General features: G+C 32.3%; 1 protein-coding gene across 2 annotated transcripts in view; it reads left to right on the top strand.

Moving 5' to 3' along the window:
* Nucleotides 1-18702, top strand: part of si:ch211-258f14.2 — a 22913-nt gene extending 4211 nt beyond the window's left edge. Inside the window, exons 3-13 of one of the 2 annotated variants that reach the window (XR_015942175.1) lie at nucleotides 1280-1346; nucleotides 8661-8994; nucleotides 10587-10675; nucleotides 10761-10905; nucleotides 12138-12226; nucleotides 13871-13960; nucleotides 14047-14143; nucleotides 14332-14406; nucleotides 15774-15851; nucleotides 15963-16546; nucleotides 16956-18702. Coding sequence is in view for 1 of the 2 variants with exons in the window: in XM_087247907.2 (XP_087104033.2) it covers nucleotides 1280-1346; nucleotides 8661-8994; nucleotides 10587-10675; nucleotides 10761-10905; nucleotides 12138-12226; nucleotides 13871-13960; nucleotides 14047-14143; nucleotides 14332-14406; nucleotides 15774-15851; nucleotides 15963-16141; nucleotides 18101-18215 (1358 nt within the window). In the remaining variant the exon portion in view is untranslated. The remainder of the gene's footprint in view (nucleotides 1-1279; nucleotides 1347-8660; nucleotides 8995-10586; nucleotides 10676-10760; nucleotides 10906-12137; nucleotides 12227-13870; nucleotides 13961-14046; nucleotides 14144-14331; nucleotides 14407-15773; nucleotides 15852-15962; nucleotides 16547-16955) is intronic. The other variant, XM_087247907.2, reaches the window with a different exon arrangement.
* Nucleotides 18703-19434: the final 732 nt, after the last annotated feature.

Here is a 19434-nt window from a genome sequence, read left to right as displayed (position 1 = left end):
CAAATTAAAAGTTCATAATTACAAATTATATTTGTGTTTACTGTGTGAGAGTATATATATATATATATATATATATATGTGTGTGTGTGTGTGTGTGTGTGTATTTAAATATATGCATAACTATATATATATATATATATATATATATATATATATATATATATATATATATATATATATATATATATATATATATATATATATATATATATATATATGTATATATATTGTTGTGCTTTTAACCCAACACTATCGGTGTAATAAGTGTCTGTGGAGGCGTGAAAAAGGGCACACAACAACCAAAATCCATTCCAAACGTTTACTTGAATAACACCTTCACAGCAGCAGGCAATGGTCTTGCCAAGTGCAGAGCGGTTTATTAACCATCCACACTGGAACCTGCGAGCATACTACTGAACTAACATCACATACAACAGTTAACTAACTCCCGCGTGATGACAAAACAGCAATGGGATTGGCTAATGCACGTAACGTAACATAGCCGTAAGGTTAATAAAAGTCCTCTTTTCTGTTAACTTTTAAACACTACAACAATATATATATATATATATATATATATATATATATATATATATATATATATATATATATATATATATACAATGTGATTAATCGTGACTAATCATTTGACCACACTAATTATTAAACAATAAATAAAGAAACTATTTCATTTATCTATTTAACTATCATTGAACCTAAACATTACATGTTTAATAGATAACACACCATAAAAAGCAGTTAGTTACTTAGTTTATTTTTACTAAGAAAGTAAGTAAACCCACTGTAACTTGGAATTTTTAAGTTGACCTAACTTAATTTGTTTTATTATACACATAGTTATTTTACTTAATAATTTTAAGTCAATGGATTTAACCACTTTTTTTAAAGTGAAGTCAACTAAAACACTTTTTACAGTCTACTTAAAAAAAGGTAACTGGCAAACCTTAAATAACATAATGCTAAAAATGAATATTGTGAATGTGAAAGTTTTAATTATCATTTAATACACATATTTATTTCATATAAATGTAACATGTTTGTGATTTAATTTATTTCAATATATTACATTTGTAATATTTCTATTTTTAATATATTAATCCCAGGACAGTTACGTCATTTTTTTGTCCCATATATGTTGAACAAATTGAAAGGTTTAGACTAAAGTTGAACACTACATTGATAGTCTTAAAATTCAGGCTAGACTGAAGCACCATATGACTAAAGTAATGCAGAAATGTGTTGTGTTGTGCTTCCTTAGGAGTGAATGCGCTTCTCCTGTCAGCATCTGAATCCTCCAGCTGGAGAATCTCTCCTTCATCATTGAGGTAGAGTAAACAGCTGCACAAAGAGTCTTTCATGAGAGTTTTATCTCCAGTGCGCAGATTTTTACTGCCTCACGCTTTACAATGCACAACCAGCAGACTCACTTTAAACAGATAGTTTGCTTGGCAACTCCAGCTTTAGTGAACGCATTAAATAAAGCAGTGGGACGCGGCGGGATGCTAAATGTACAGATCTACTGCTTTGTGTGTTACTTCATTTCAGTTTTTTTGGATTTCGTTTAAAGTACACTGAGGCCTTTACTGGAGCTCTATCTGTCGTTATTGTTGTTTTTGCTTACAATTGACATCAATTAGATTTTTCATGTGTCCAGTTGCATAACACTGTTTTATTTTAAGACAAAGCAAGGCAAGTTTATTCATATAGCACATTTCATACACAGTGGCAATTCAAAGTGCTTTACATAAAAAGGATGAAAAGAGACAAGTATAAGAAAATAAAAGCAGCGATTAAAAACAAATTAAAATTTGTTAAAACAGGATATAATGAGAGAAAAATGAAATGAAAGAGATAATAGTGTAATTTGTGGGATGTACATTCACTAAAGGCACAGCTAAACAGATATGTTTTCAGTCTTTTAGAGAATACATTTTGGAGAACATCTACATTTTTTAATATGTTTTTTTTTATCTATTTTTAGAATTTTCTTTTTTTTGTTGTTGTTTGAATTTTTGTTTAGGTTTTACTCTAATTATTTATACTCTAGTCATTTGTGTTTTTTTTTTAAATAAATCTATACAGTTTTTTTTAAAGATTTATTTTTGGGATTTTTGCCTTTATTGAGAGGATAGGACAGTATTTTAGACAGGAAACGAAGTGGGAGAGAGAGAGCGGGTAGGGTCGGGAAATGGCCTCGAGCCGGGATTTGAACTCGGGATGCCCTGAGGTGCTACTGCACCATTTAACGGCGCGCTAACCACTAGGCTATTGCACTGACTATCCGCTTGTTAAGTGGTGACGTGTTTGTGACGTATGTAATACTGTTTCCGGGTCCACGCCGCCATTCATTTGAGTGGAGAAATCATTTATTTATGATCACATTTTATTCCTATCACACATTAAAGTTAATTTTATATAAAGTCATAGTGTACACAACAATCTCTGGGCTTGCTGCATATCAAATCCCAAAAATTTAACAATTTATTAAAAAATAATCACTTTCTGGCCATCGGATATTAGGCATGGACATGTATATATTGCGATGGTGATTTTTGAAAGCATCAAATCGCTTTGTAAACGTTTATTATTCCCATTTCATGAGTCTCCCCATTCAGTTGCATAGAGCGCTTGGACCCGGAAGCCGCTTTGCGTGACGCCACACTTAACAAGCGGATACAGTTTTATTAGCATATTTTAATATGTTCTCTTTTCCTATATTCTCTGTTTTCATTCAAGTTTGTAAGTTGTAGTAACTGTGCATTTTTAGTTTTGTGTATGTTTTTTATTTAGTTACTGTATGTATGTGTGTGTAGTTTCCCCCCTTGTAATTGTAAGGTTTTAGTCAGCTTGTTGTTATAATTTGTATACCTAATGCATATATTCACATTTAGTCATTTAAATAGTCTTCATAGTTTATTTTTTATTTATGTATTTTTTGTTTTCTTTTTGTTTTTATTTTAAGTTTATATTCATATAAGTTTCAGATGTATTTGGGCATTTTTGGTACTTGTATATATCTTTTTTTGTGTAGTTTTTTCCCTATTGTAAAGCTTTAGTTAATTTGTTGTTATAATTAATATATATATAATTTAGTTATACCTGTTTTACAGCAAGTTTTTGTGATTTTTAAATCATTTTTAGCTAGAGTTTTGGCATTTGTTTTGTATTTTTGTGTATTGTTAGGTTGATGTTGGTGTGGGTTTTGCTCTGGTGTTTGTCTCCTGCTGGGGAACACCAGGAGCAGAGGGGAATCGTTGGCTTAGAGACTCACAAACACAGCAGACAGATATTAAACACAACACATTCTTTCATTTCATATACTAAAAATTACTTTAAATGGCTGTGGAGTCATAGCAGGGATATTTTAAGATTATTTGGATATCCTGATTGAGGTTTCCTTATATATGTTAACATTTTTCTTGATTAAAAAAAGTCAACGTTGAAGTCAAAAATATTCGCCCTCCTGTAAATTAATTTCTTTTTCAAATATTTCCCAAATGATGTTTAACAGAGCAAGGAAATTTTCACAGTATGTCTGATAATATTTTTTTCTTCTGGAGAAAGTCTTATTTGTTTTATTTCAGCTAGAATAAATGCAGTTCTTAATTTTTTAAGACTCATTTTAAGGTCAATATTATTAGCCCCTTTAAGCTATTTTTTTTTCTGATTGTCTACAGAACAAACCATCATTATACATTGACTTATTTAATTACTCCAACTTGCTTAGTTAAGCCTTAAAATGTCACTTTAAGCTGAATACTAGTATCCTGAAAAATATCTAGTGCAATTATATATATGTATGTATATGTATATGTACTATCATCATGGCAACGATAAAAGAAATCAGTTATTAAATGAGTTATTAAAACTATTGTGGTTAGAAATGCATTGAAAAAAATCTTCTCTCTGCTGAACAAAAATTGTGGAACAAATATACGACTTCAGCTGTATATTTATATATATACACAAGCATATATATGGAGTTTGCAGAGTACGTTTCTCTCTGAACCCCTGCAATGTGAGCCTCCAAAGAGGAAATGGTGAGAGCAGGGAGATCATGTGTTACATATGCATGTTTTATGAACGCAGAAAAAGAAAAGACGGATCTTGTAAATCGGAGGCCAGCGGCAGCAGAGTTTACTGTTTCTTTTTATGGCTTCTCTTTTTCCTCGTTTTCACTTCAATTGTGAAAGCTTATGCATGTGAGTTACATGTTTATAATGTTGCTTATTATTTTAGGTTAGATGTTTACACCTGAAGATACTGTTCAGATTGTAAAATAACAGGAAAATACTGTAAATTTACATATGCAGTGTAAAATAACATGAAACAGGTCAATTAATCTCCTGGGTTTTTACAATTGTTAACTGTATTTCAGAATAAAATGGTAAAATTACATAAACTAACAGTTTTTACAGTGTAATTTATTGCCTTTCATTTGGGATATATTAGTGCTGTTGTCCAATATTTAATCATTTAATGTAAAGCTAAAATAAAATGGAGCACAACACATACACTTAATACACTTCATCAAACACGCACACATAGACATCACCTATGTGCTATATAACTGCAGGCCAACAATGATTATATATAATAACTTTAACTGTTAAAACCTATTAGTTACTAGTTAATTACCATAAAATGTGCCAAATAAATAAACTTGCCTGCCAATGTGTGTAACACCCCAAAACATGCTTTTGAAGCTTAGTATATTTCTTAGTGTTTAGCTGGCGTCATTCACACTGTTGCCTGAACACAAGAGGAGACACAGAACCCTGACAAATAAATGCCCAATTAAAACATCAGCAAAACCTGTGAGCCTGACGATCATAATGACGCACGTTTATGGTTGGAGATGCCAGTCGGCGCTGATCTGAGAGCAGTTTGAACGTGTTGCCCAAGGGACGCCATTAGTTCATGTTTAACACATATTTGTGAGCTTCAGGCAGGAGACGCTTGCTAAATCACAAGAGACGAGGTTTAGCTGTTATTTAAAGGGAGCTTTACTGATGTTTAATGTATGAGACCACAGCTAAAGACGGACGAAAATTTGACATAGTTAGTTATCATCTTACTTCTAGTCAATTGGTCATAAACAATACAAAGTCATACTGTTAAAAATATTGTTGCCTTAATTTTTTAGTTGAATCAGCTTAACTTTTCTAGTCTCCCCAGTTAATTGGTTATAATAGGAATTCTTTTCTAAAATGTTATGTTTGAATATGCAAATGAGGCATTCAATATGAGCATATATATTAATATTGGAGCATTGGATGAAGTCATACTGTAAAAAATGTATATATATATATATATATATATATATATATATATATATATATATATATATATATATATATATATATATATATAACGTCTTACTTTTGAATATGCAAATGTGGCATTCAATATGAGCATATAATTTGCATGTTTTAAATCTGAGCATCGGATAAAACCATACTGTAAAAAATACAACTGTCTTATTTTTGAATATGCAAATGATGCATTCAATATGAGCATATAATTTGCATCTATTCAAATCTGAGCATCGGATAAAACCATACTGTAAAAAAAAATTGCTATCTTAATTTTTAAAGTATGCAAATGATGCATTCAATATGAGCATATCATTTGCATATATTAAAGTCTGAGCATTGGATGAAGCCATACTGTAAAAAACATTGCTGTTTTTTTTTTGAATATGCAAATGGTGCATTCAATATGAGCATATAATTTGCATATATTATAAAAACAGTATTGCTGTCTTAAATTGTTAAGTTGAGTCAACTTAAGTTTTCTAACCATCTTAACATACTTTCCAGTTAATTGGTTTTAATAGTTATTTTTTTCTAAAATGTGGTGTTTGAATATGCAAATGAGGCATTCAATATGAGAACATAATTTGCATATATTAAAATTGGAGCATTGGATGAAGTCATACTGTAAAAAAATAACTGTCTTATTTTTTGAATATGCAAATGACGCATTTAATATGAGCATATAATTTGCATATATTAAAGTTTAAGCATTGGATGAAGCCATACTGTAAAAAACATTGCTGTTTTTTTTTTTGAATATGCAAATGGTGCATTCAATATGAGCATATAATTTGCATATATTTTATATGAGCAGTGAATAAAGTTATACTGTAAAAAAATATTAATATTTTTATATTCAAATAAGGCATTCGATATGAGTATATAATTTGAATATATTAAAATCTGAGCATTGGATGAAGTCCTACTATAAAATATAGTATAATAGTATAATAAAATAGCATGTGAAATGTAAGAACCTAATTACTATACATTAAAACTGCAATTTGGTGTCCTTAAGATCTGCTCATTTAAAGTACTGTAAGTTTAAAATGTATGCTACAACTCTTTGTAATGTATTTTAATTGAAATCTACTGACACTGATTGATGAAGTGCTATAAAAGAAACACTTAAAAGTCTATTTTGGATGTTTTCTTTTTATTAGAATGAACATAATTTATTAAAATATTTAGAAAAATGCTTAACATCTCAGTGTTTTTACCTGTATCGTCCTGATTTGTGGGCTTTATTGAATTGCTAGAGTGCTCTGTGAAAGTTTCAGACATCAGAGCAACAGTGAAAAGTAGGTCAGGGCACCTAAAAACAGTTTGAGGGCATTTTCCACTAGGCAAAATAATGAGAATGTTGAGGCATGGAAAGATTTGCGCTTTATCCCGTGTGCTTTTAGAGGAAACTAAAATGTAATGATGATGATGGTTGGCATCTAAACTGAACCTCTTTGCTCAGCGCCTCCTGCAGGATATATTCTGTTAAAGTGGCTTTTGTGCTTTATCAAAGGCTCTATCAAATTATACAGTCCAGGGAAGCTCTTTGAAGACACCTGTCCTGTTTTGATTATAAAATAGATTAATCTTGGACCACTTTATTATGATTATATTCTGTTGCAAATTTTATATATATATATATATATATATATATATATATATATATATATATATATATATATTGAATGCAAAACTGTTTATTTTGTTCAGACGAAAGATATGTTACATGTTTGGTAAACTCTTGTGTGGAAGTTCAAATCTTTAAATATAAATACTGGCTTGTATTTTGGAAATGTACATTTATGAAAGTAGAATCTGCATAAAAAAGAATAAGGTTTATTATAAAGCAGATGTTAAAATTTGTATAAAAACAAAATAAAAATATATTTTTGGAGTAACAGAAATGTTTTGTGAACTATTATTTGAGATAAATAAATTAACATCTTGCCAAAATTGGAACACATGGTTGCTTGACCAAAATAAGTGAGGAAGAGTTTCACTTGCTTTGTGGGCCATATATTTTCCCAGTTTAATTGATAAAAAGACTGTTCCAGTGTGAGATAGCAGGAGGGGTAGAGACAGTATTTTCGAGGAACATAGCTCTTATTTTATTGTTTTTATTTTTCTTTATAGCAAAACAAATTTCCCCAATAATAAAAAAATGACCAGAAATAACATCATCTTTGCATTAAGATACTTAAGTATATCTAATTCATGGTAGTTGATTTGATATATGTCAGTATATGTTTTTTTCAGCTTGTATGCTTTGTTAATAATAATAATAAATATATTTAAATCATGTATATATATTATATATATTATATACAATATTATTATTTTAGTTTAATATTGATGTTCCAATAGTTACTTAATTATTATCATTTTATATTAATATTTTTTCAAATATTTAATTCATTAATTTTCTTTTCGGCTTAGTCCCTTTATTAATCAGGGGTCGCCACAGTGGAATGAACCACCAACTTATCCAGCATATGTTTTACAGAGCGGATGCCCTTCCAGCTGCAACCCAGTACTAAAAAACAGCCATACACTCTGACATGAACACTTATACACTACATACAATTTAGCCTACCCAATTCACCTATAGCTCATGTCTTTGGACTGTCGGGGAAACTGGAGCACCCGGAGGAAACCCACACCAACATGGGGAGAAAACGCAAACTCCACAAATATAATATAATAAACAATAAATATAATAATTAATAATGCATTTGAATGCCTATTAACCACTGTTTGTACAGTTTAATAATAATAAAAAACTGATAATTTAGGATTTTCCCAGAGATGGGTTGTGGCTGGAAGGGCATCCGCTGCGTAAAAACTTGCTGGATAAGTTGGCGGTTCGTTCCGCTGTGGCGACCCTGGATTAATAAAGCCGACAAGAAAATGAATGAATGAATAATTTAGGATGATTTTAAAGACAAAATCTTAATCATCTGCATATTTTAATATTAACAATTTGATTTAATTTCTAGTAGACTTTAATTATGGTTTTAGTACCAAAAATCGAGGTGTTACCATTCTGTAATATGCATTTTAAAAATAATAATATAACAATAAAAATAGTAACAGTATTCGTTGTAGTAGTAGTATTTTTTTCGTTTTGCAGTTTTTAAACAGACTTTTTATTATGATTTTTGAGAAAATGAAAAATTATATCAATATATTATGACTTTGCCTTTTTCTCTATCATTTCTATATATCATCCTATTTCAACACATTGTTTTCAATTTTGCTACATCCCTTTTTATAATGTTCTCTAAAAAAAAGTTGACCTAATTTAATTGTCTATTATAGTGACGGCGCTCTGGAGGAAGAAGAAGAGGAAGAAGAGGAAAGTGTGATTCCTAAAAGACGTTCGGCCTCCTGTCCAAACCCAGTAGTGCCGCGTCTGTTTAATTCCTCCCCTGCTTCTCCTCTACCAAACATCAGCAATAATGAGCACAGATGGAGGAAAAGCCCTGAAGCGTTCAGTCACAGGGGTTCAGTCCTGAGCAGAGCCATAAGGAGAGCAACAACAACAGACAAGCAGAAGGGCGAGGAGAAAGAGGAAGAGCTGCACCTTTACGCCGTTTCTCCATCCTCACGAATATTCCTTCACCTCCAGAGCTCCTGGAGCAGCTACATCATAGTGCGTCTGTTTATCACAGCCATAATTGTGTCTTAATAAGTCAGCATGCAGTTTAATTGTGTACGGTGATCTGTTTATGTAGAAAATAATTGCGTTTAAATTACATTTGATGCAGATTGTAAGTTGCGAATCTAAAAGTTTACAGGGCAGGCAGTGCATTGATATTTTGAAACTTTGTTACTGTTTATTTAGATTATTTTATATAAGTATTATATTTAATTAATATATATTATTTAATTATTAGTGTTATTTTTTTCTTATTATTATTACTATTACTGTTGAATATTATTATTAATAAGAATGAAAGTAAAGCTATTTCATAGTGCGTCTGTGACTGTGCGTGTGTGTTCGTCGTAGCCATAGCTGTGTGTTTAATAGTCAAAATGCAAGCTAATTGTGTATGGCCATCAGTTTATACAGAAAATAATTGCATTTGATGCTGGTTGTAACTTACGAGGCGAGACATTAGAGATAATTCCCTATATATCAAATTACATTTTATTTATTTATTACCATTTTTGTACATTTATTTTTATATTAATAACATTATGTATATATTTATAGACAATGTCTATAAATAATTTTCATAATTCATATTTGACGTAATCATAATTTTCCTGGGGTTTTACCATCTGACATCTCACAATATTAACATACTAATTATAGCATAATAAACAAAATAATAATAATAATAAAAATAAGAAGAAGAATGAATGAATGAATGAATGAATGAATGAATGAATGAATGAATGAATGAATGAATGAATGAAAGATTATATATTTTTCAGACTTTTGTAACATAATATATTATAATGCATACTGTATTTTCCTGGGGCTTTACCATCTGACATCTTACAATAGTTACTACTACTAATAATGGTAAAATAAATATTTAAAAAATGTATAATAATAATAATAATCATAATCATAATAATGAAAGATTATATAATATTCACACTTTTAAAAAAAAAAGTATTTTAATTAATATAAATAATATATTTTAGTATTACTATATGCTGTATATAAAATTAAATTTATTATAATACATACTATATTTTCCTGGGGTTTTACCATCTGACATTTTACATTAGTTACTACTACTAATAACAGTATAATAAAAGTATTAAAAAAATTAATAATAATAATAATAATAATAATAATAATAATAATAATAATGATGATGATGATGATGATAAAGATTAAATATTATTCACTTTTTAAATAATTATTTTAATTAATATGAATAATATATTTCATTATTACTATATACTGTACATAAAATATAATATATTATAATACATGTTATATTTCCTGGGGTTTTACCAATAATTGTTTTTAATTAATAAAATAATAATGAAAGATTATATAATATTCTCTCTTTTTTGTTATTCATTTAATACACTATTCTCATATTATAATACATTTCAAAAGTAAAATGCTAAGGATACCTATAAAAGCTGATTCTGAAAGGTTTACAGGTCAAAAAAACAAAGCATTTTTGCATATAAGAATAAAAGTAAATGTTTTATGGACACAAACTGCTTTTTTTCCAATTGTTCCCTTTCTGAAATGTCATGTTTTCTCCTTTCTAGAGATCAACTTTGATGCTGGACCCAGTGTACATGAAGAAATGTGGCCTGTCCTCCTCTTCCCCTAAGAAACCGATAAATCATAAGATCAGGTATCTTTCCAATCAAACCGCTCATGTTCATCAATGTTTAATGCCCAGGATGAGAGTGTGTGTGTGTGTGCTGATGTGTTTACAGCTGGGAACGGACGTGTCAGTTGTTCAGTCAGTTGAGCGGAGAGCTACTACAGGAGAACATCAGTCTGGAGAGTCTGTATTTACTGCTGCAGGAGCTGCGCACGGCCACATACCGAAACCCCACCATCAAAAAACTCTTCTGGAGGGTGAGAGACTGCTGTGTGCTCATTGACCAATTTGACCAATCACAACTGACATGGCAACCTGACCAATCAGAGCAGACTGGGCCATCTGACCAATAAGAGCAAAGTAGAGTAAAATGACCAATCACAACATATTTTGCCATCTGACCAATCAGAGCAGACTGGGCCATCTGACCAATAAGAGCAAAGTAGAGTAAAATGACCAATCACAACATATTTTACCAACTGACCAATCAGAGCAGACTGGGCCATCTGACCAATAAGAGCAAAGTAGAGTAAAATGACCAATCACAACATATTTGCCAACTGACCAATCAGAGCAGACTGGGCCATCTAACCAATAAGAGCAAAGTAGAGTAAAATGACCAATCACAACATATTTTGCCATCTGACCAATCAGAGCAGACTGGGCCATCTGACCAATAAGAGCAAAGTAGAGTAAAATGACCAATCACAACATATTTTACCAACTGACCAATCAGAGCAGACTGGGCCATCTGACCAATAAGAGCAAAGTAGAGTAAAATGACCAATCACAACATATTTGCCAACTGACCAATCAGAGCAGACTGGGCCATCTAACCAATAAGAGCAAAGTAGAGTAAAATGACCAATCACAACATATTTTGCCATCTGACCTATCAGAGCTGACCGCACCATCTAACCAATCAGAGCACAGCAGAATCAACCGACCAATCACGACACACCCAGCCATCTGATCAATTAGAGCAGACTGGGTTATTTGACTAATCAGAGCGGACTGTGCCATCTGACCAACCAGAGGCAACTAGGTTATTTGGCCAATCAGAGCAGACTAGGTTATCTTACCAATCAGAGCACAGAGAAGTAGAGTAAATTAACCAATCACAATATATTGTGGCATCTGACCAATCAGAGCAGATGTGGTCATTTGACCAATCAAAGCAGACTGTATCATCTGACTATTCAGAGAACAGCAGAGTCATCTGACCAATCACAACACACTCAGCCATCTTATTAATTAGAGCAGACTGGGTTATTTGATTAATCAGAGCAGACTGTGCCATCTGACCAATCAGAGAACACTAGGTTATGATACCAATCAGAACAGAGAGGTTACAGATACCAGTTTCTTGAACCAGCCAACTATTTCAGACATTAAGAAAAGAGCTGCTGCTTAGATTGATGTCAGCATATTGAAGGAAATTAAAAAACAGTACATCCTTTAAAATGTTTTTTTTTTTTTTGCTCTCCAGTCTCCTGACCTTTATCCTTTCCTGGTGAAAACTCTGTCTGAGAGCTCTCAGGGGGAGCAGGGAGGCGTTCACACAGCTGACAGACTTCTGTAAGCCGACATGCACATGTATTTCTAGTGTTCTGCAGTGGCATGCCAGTCAGTATCATAACAAGCTAAACATGTTAATACATTTTTACAAGTTGTACAACACTATAATGAGATTGTTTTCCAATGTTCTGGTCCTTAATACAGTCTTTAATAATATTGCCAGAGCGTTAAAACATTCAAGCTACACTTTTATTTTAACATCATTCAGAGCAGAGTATACTACTTGTATACGGTCTCCCGGGTTTTAAGAGACATGTTGGCAGGTTAGATGATCTCTCTTTTTGTATGTTGTGGTGCTGTATTTATATCGACTTGCTCGCATATCAGGAATGTGTGTTGTGTAGGCAGATTGAAATAAGCAAAGTCCACACGTGTGTAGCGTTTTTCCTTATTGCAAACACAACAGCAGTCTGGTAACGTTAGTGGATTCGTTGTTATTTTCGTGGCTAATTATTGTGAAATCCCGATTGCAACAGAGAAATACTGCAGACCACAGGTGTCAAACTCAGTTCCAAAAGGGCCGCAGCTCTGCACAGTTTAGTTCCAACCCTAATTAAACACACCTGATCAAACTAATTGAGTCCTTCAGGCTTGTTTAAAACCTACAGGTAAGTGTATGTTGGAACTAAACTGTGCAGGGCTTCGGCCCTCCAGGAATTGAGTTTGACACCCCTGCTGTAGACTGTAGCACTGTGAGAGGATATCTCTGTAGACGGATGGCATTTCATATCACGGTCAGCCTTATAATCTTAAAGTGTAGGCAAAATCAGCAGTTTTGTCATCTCTTTAGACAGAGTCATTCAAACACTAGCTCTAAAGTGACGTTGGTGAACTAGTAACGGCTTCTGCTTTTCTGAAGTCAGCTGCAGATTGAATGAATGGCGGAAGAAAGTAGTCCCTAATACAAAAGGGTTTTAGACTCTCTGTATTTGATTTTCTTTTTTATGTAGCAAGATTATGCTGTCGAATTGTTGTATAAACGCAATATCACACTCGTAGCAGTGTGCTATGGCTGTATATCAGCACTGGTGGGGTGCTAAAGCACGCCTCCCACCAGTGCTGATATGCAGCCATAGCACACTGCTACTCGTGTGATATTACCCATATATATATATATATATATATATATATATATATATATATATATATATATATATATATATATATATATATATATATATATATAAAATTATAGAATAAAATTAAAATATAATTAAAATATAAAATAAAATATATATATATATATATATATATATATATATAATTTTATTTTGTTTTGTTTGTGAATGTAGCAGGGTAACTGTTGTAAAAAAATGCATGTAAAGTGTTGTACTGCATTTCAATGTGTACTTATATCTTGTATTATGGCAAAAAAAAAGAAATGTCACCAAATATACTTGGGCAGCCTTTAATATTATTCCTGGGCGCCCAAGAAAAAGTCTATGTGTGGGAAGCACTGTATAATATTTTCATAACGTCATCGGTACAAGACAAAATAAAAGCTGGGTTTCAACCCATTTGAAAATAGTAATAATGATATCTGTAGTTTTTGTGTAATTCATGCTGTTTCTGTTTATTTGTGCAATAATTAATGCAGCTTCTGCAACAGTATGAAGATAAAGACAATGTCTCTGTGTCCTGCAGGCTTTGCACTGTAGTGGTTCAGATATTAAGCCTGATGTTCAGGGAAACGGAGATCGAACCAAAGAGGCTCAGCATGTTGACGGCCAAAAAGTGAGTGATTCTGCCTTTGATAGTACACCGGTGTGATCTTATTATCGAAGGCTTATTTTAATGAGATGTGGCTGTTTATGATGCAGAGGGGACACTACAGCAAACATGCTGCTCGCTTTAGTGTGTGATCCAGATCTTCAGCTGCCAGACACTACTAACGACACCAAATCATCAATTAATAAGGTAGTCCATTATGGAATAAAATGTAATTAAATATTGTGTTTTAACATTCAAATGTCATACATTACCCAGTGTGAGGAACAGAAAAAAAAATCTTATTCTGGTCTTATTTTATTATTCTGGCCTATGATCAATTAATTTAGGATAATCAAATGTAAATTGAGGTAATGAAAAGTCTTTGTGTTTGGCAGCTGCAGAGTCTGCAGGCGGACTATCTGGATGCAGCATCTGCTCTGCTGTTTGAGGTGGTTGTGCTATGTCAGGAGGTAAGTACAATAAGATGGTAAACTGCCAGTCAATGATAATAATAAATACATGTTTAATGCTTTAAAAATGCCCCATAAGCTTTTTTTATTTTCTTTTACAACAACTGTTTTCAATGTGATTAGATTTTATAATATTCAGTTTCTTTCCCAGAGATGGGTTGCGGCTGGAAGGGCATCCGCTGCATAAAAACTTGCTGGATAAGTTGGCGGTTCATTCCGCTGTGGCGGATTAATAAAGGGAATAAGCCGACAAGAAAATGAATGAATGAATATTCAGTTTCACTTCCAAGAAATATTTCTAACATGATGTGAAAATTATTATTATTATTATTATTATTACTAATATTATTACTATTATTATTACTAGTATTATTACTATTATAAATATTATTATTATTATTATTATAACTTTTATTATTATTATTATTTATTTGTTTATTTTTATTAAATTTTTGAACGAATGAACGAACGAACGAACGAACGAACGAACGAATGAATGAATGAAAAATAAATAAATAAATATGTAGATAAATAAATAAATAAATAAATAAATAAATAAATAAATAAATAAATAAATGGATGGATGGTTGGATGGATGGATGGTTGGATGGATGGATGGATGGATGGATGGATGGATGGATGGATGGATGGAACAATAGCTAGATGGATGGATGGATTGATGGATGGATGAATGAATGGATAGATGGATAGATGGATGAAATGATAGATAGATGAAAAAATATCATATTTTTATGCAACAACCCAGCTACAAAACCATGCTCTATAACAATATTGCTAGCAATATATTAGGTCATGAAAACTTTAGCTCTGAATTTTATTAAACATTCATTTATTTACAGTTGAATGACCCATATTTTATTTTAAGGATTGTTTCCTGTGACAGAGTAATTATTCTGAAAACTCAATTTTGAAACACATAATAAACAACACCTTAAAAACTAATTAAAACAGAGAACAGTTATTTTAGATTCTCATAATATTTCACAAGTTTACTGTGTTTTCCATCCCATAAAAGCTTATGACATTTTTACAAAAACTTTAATAATTATTCCACACACTGAAAGCAATATCTCATTGCATTAGCAAAATTTTAAAGGTAAGTGCTTGCAAACAATTTATATAGGCTGAATTTAAACAAACACATTAAATTCAGTAATGTTCAGCTTAATGTGTTTCTTTAAATTCAGCCCATATAAATTATTTGCAACCACTTACCTTAAAACATTTTAGCAAATGCAATGATTCATTTTTTTTTTTGAGTGAACTATTAGTCATTTGTCTATATATACCATGCATATGCAAATTTAACACTGATCACTTTTACTAATTTCTTTTACCATTCAAAGGCAAGTCGCACACCTGCTCTGGGACATTTCCTTACCATTGGCTGGGTGTTTAGATTGCTTAAACCACATCCATTCTTAGTGAGTATAAACCTATTCATTTTCATTAATATTTGCATAAGTCCACAAAATGAACATACCAGAACGAATGTATGAACATACCTTTAGCTAATGTGTTTATCTCCATCTCAGCTCCCATTTGTTGGATATCAGGCCCAACAGACGGTTCTGGTTCTCTCAGGCCCGCAGTTTCCCATCAGCCCCTCTCAGGCGGTTCTTCTGTACCAGCGATGCTGTGTTTTATTAGCCTGTCTGCAGCACAGCCCCTGTTTGAGCAAATACATCAGGACAGGATTCAAGGAGGAGTTCAGGTCCTTCATGAGCTTCATTAAGCAAAACATTGCCATTTTCAGATCTTAAAGCCTAGTTTCAAATGATAGTTAGGCAATTAAATCCTGAAACGTGAAAATATTCTGTTTTATTTTTTATTTTCATTCCACCTTTTTTAACACATTATGTTGTGGATGGAGTAACTGATGCAAGAGCTGTAAAGACCCCGCCCTCTTCTGGAAAAGGGGTGGAGTGCTTCAGCTCATTTGCATTTAAAGAAACACACCCCAAAACAAGGTGTTTTTACTTCAACACAAAAAGAGACATTTAAATGGTATATTTTGGGGACATAATATGAAATCTTTAAACAATTAAAGGAAAAACTCATTCCTTTTATCACAAATAACAATGTGGAGATCTACACTCACACACCACATTAAAGAACTGCAACTCCCTGCATGCACCTCGCACACAACTGTTCCTGCTTTCCACTGATTGCAAACACACACAGCTGAAGCTATTCATGGACTGTTTTAAAGACTGTATAAACAGCACACACGCATACATCTGGGCTGAGTCTTGTTTATCTGTTTACTGATCATTCGCTCGTTCTTCGACCACGACTCTGGATTCTCTGCATGTATCTGTTTGACCCTGTTGACCGTTGCCCGCCTGTCTATTCTTGTAATAAACCTGCATTTGAATCCTCAACTCCGTTGTCAGCATCCTTCACATAACAGAAGACTCAGCCCAGATGTGTGTGTGTGCTGTTTATGAAGTCCTTGAATTAGTTCATAAATAGCTTCAGGTGTTTGTGTTTGCAATCAGCGGAAAGCAGGAACCGGTGTGTGCAAGGTGCATGCTGGGAGTTGCAGTTCTTTAATGTGTGGTGTGTGTATAGTTTTCCAGCGATCCCCAAGGATTAGATTGCTGAAAGTTGTGACACAACGCTAGTGTTTATGTGGTCTTTCTTCTCGTTTTACGCTTGAACAACTAAATGAATGCTTAAGTCTATTTAACTTATTTTTTTTTTAAGTTTTATTTGTTGATGCTGTTAAATATAACTTGAAATAGCCACATTAAGCGTTCACCAGAAGTTTATTGGTGGCTGAAAAACACTACTATGCATATATCCCGTTGGAATTGTTCAGAAATGTTTTTTTTTGTCCTGTTTTTTAATTGTTGTTGTGTAAATATCCCGTAAGGCAGCACTTTCCCTAACCTGATTTCACCAAGTCGGACATGATCCTGGATTAACATCTATGTTGATCCTAAAACAACATTCCAATCAGATAATCAGAATTAAGGGATGCGTTTAGGTTTAGGCTTACGGTTAGGTTTATGCACTTCTACATGAGTGCTATCCAACTATTATTCCCCTCCGATTTTGGGAATAATTTACATTTATTGTTTGGTTTAGGGGTAGACAGGGTGCGAATTACAGGGGTCTTTGGGGGGGATTGACCCGCCTAATTAATGCTTAATCTCCTCTGAAAGAAGTCAAAAGAATATGTATGGGGGTCATCCTTCTAAATAGTGAGAAATAGTTTGCTCTGATCTGCATCTTAAATACTAATGTTACTAATTAAAATAATAGAGGACATAAATTTACCCCCCCCCCCCCCCCCAATGGACTTTATACCCTTGTGAATGCATAATCGCGTTCAAACTTTTCTTGTAAAATAGGTGTTTGTTTCTACATATAGCCTAAAAGTAAAGTCAAATTAGCTGCATAGTTTGACGTCTGTAATAGCTAATCAGAGGATACTGAAGGTCACAATATACAAAATATCCCACAAAACACTGAAAGCTTAAATATGCTTCATAAATAATATAGATAAATACATTTGATCTGTATTACACAACATAACATTACCAAAAAAAATGACCTACCCCGATTGTCAATGTCTAATTCGCACCATGGGGGTAGGGAAAGATGTTAATCTAGGGTCGCATCGGGACTGTCATGTTTTCTTAATTACTCTGTTTTTTTTCCACAGGTACTATGTGAAGACTGCAGATCTGGAGGACAAACTTCCCGATCACTATCCCATCAGTCAACCTGCCCAGCGGCTTCTTTCTCAACTCCTCAGTGTGGTCCTAGAGAGACCCTGAGCTGACTCTCCGGCATCTCTGCTAAATTTCTGATGTGCAAATATGCCTTTGGATGTCTATGCTGCACTTTATGACTGAATTAAACTCTTGTATGGTGTCTTACTGTGTGTTGAACAGAGACTGCAGGACTACACTCTGTTTAGCATATCGCCTTTGTCTACTCTCAGGATTGTATTTACTTTATTATGTGTATAAGAATTAATGGGAAGTCATCGCAGAGCGCCATGTATGGAACTATTTGTTATTGTGTGTGATAATAAAATGAACATATTGCACTTCTCAGTTAACACATTAGCACTCTAATGTATTAGATTGATCACAGTATTATGAATATTCATATAAATTACACTTTACTGTATAAATGCACTTCTTTATTCTGGTCTGGTATTATGTTTGGATGCTCTCTCTCTCTCTCTATAAGACTGTACTGTTTTCAGGAACTCGGTGTACCTCAAGGCCTCAAAAATAAAAACAATATTTGACATTATCATCTGTGTCTCTCTGAAATGTTTTTATTAAGCATGTTAATTACTGATTGTTGTATTTTATTTTGTATTTTTTTTACAGTAATAGCAATATGTTTCTACATTTTAAATTATTTTTTGCATTTACCATTTTAATTCCGCTGGAAATTATAATACAAAATGATAATATTAAGTGATATTTATCCCATGTTGTTTAGTGTTTTCCTTGACATGCATATATATATATATATATATATATATATATATATATATATATATATATATATATATATATATACATATATATATATATATATTATATTATATTATCTCAAACTAGACTAATTTTTGAACTAAAAAATGAAATAACTATTTGTTTATTATACTAAAAGGAAATAAAAATGGTCTAAAATTTAAATAAAGTAATAAATTTTTATTAAAACACTTACTAATACCATACTAATTAAAATAAATAAATAAATAAACATCTTTATTAACTTTATTGATTATTAAAAATTATTAATATTACATGTGTTGTTGATAATTTTGTATTATTCCTTCATTCATTTTCTTTTCATTTTAGTCCTGAGTCTAGACTGGAGTCGCCACAGCGGAATGAACCGCCAACTTATTCAGCATATGTTTTACACAGCAGAGGCCCTTAATTCCAGCTGCAATCCATCACTGGGAAGCATCTATACACACTCATCCACACACATACACTACGGAAAATTTAGCTTGCCTAATTCACCTAT

This window comes from Danio rerio, chromosome 4, assembly GCF_052040795.2.
Source record: "Danio rerio strain M-AB ecotype USA chromosome 4, GRCz13ab, whole genome shotgun sequence".
NCBI classification, from domain to species: domain Eukaryota; kingdom Metazoa; phylum Chordata; class Actinopteri; order Cypriniformes; family Danionidae; genus Danio; species Danio rerio.
The sequence above is the reverse complement of the archived record's forward strand: the minus strand, read 5'-3'. Positions and strand labels throughout refer to the sequence as shown.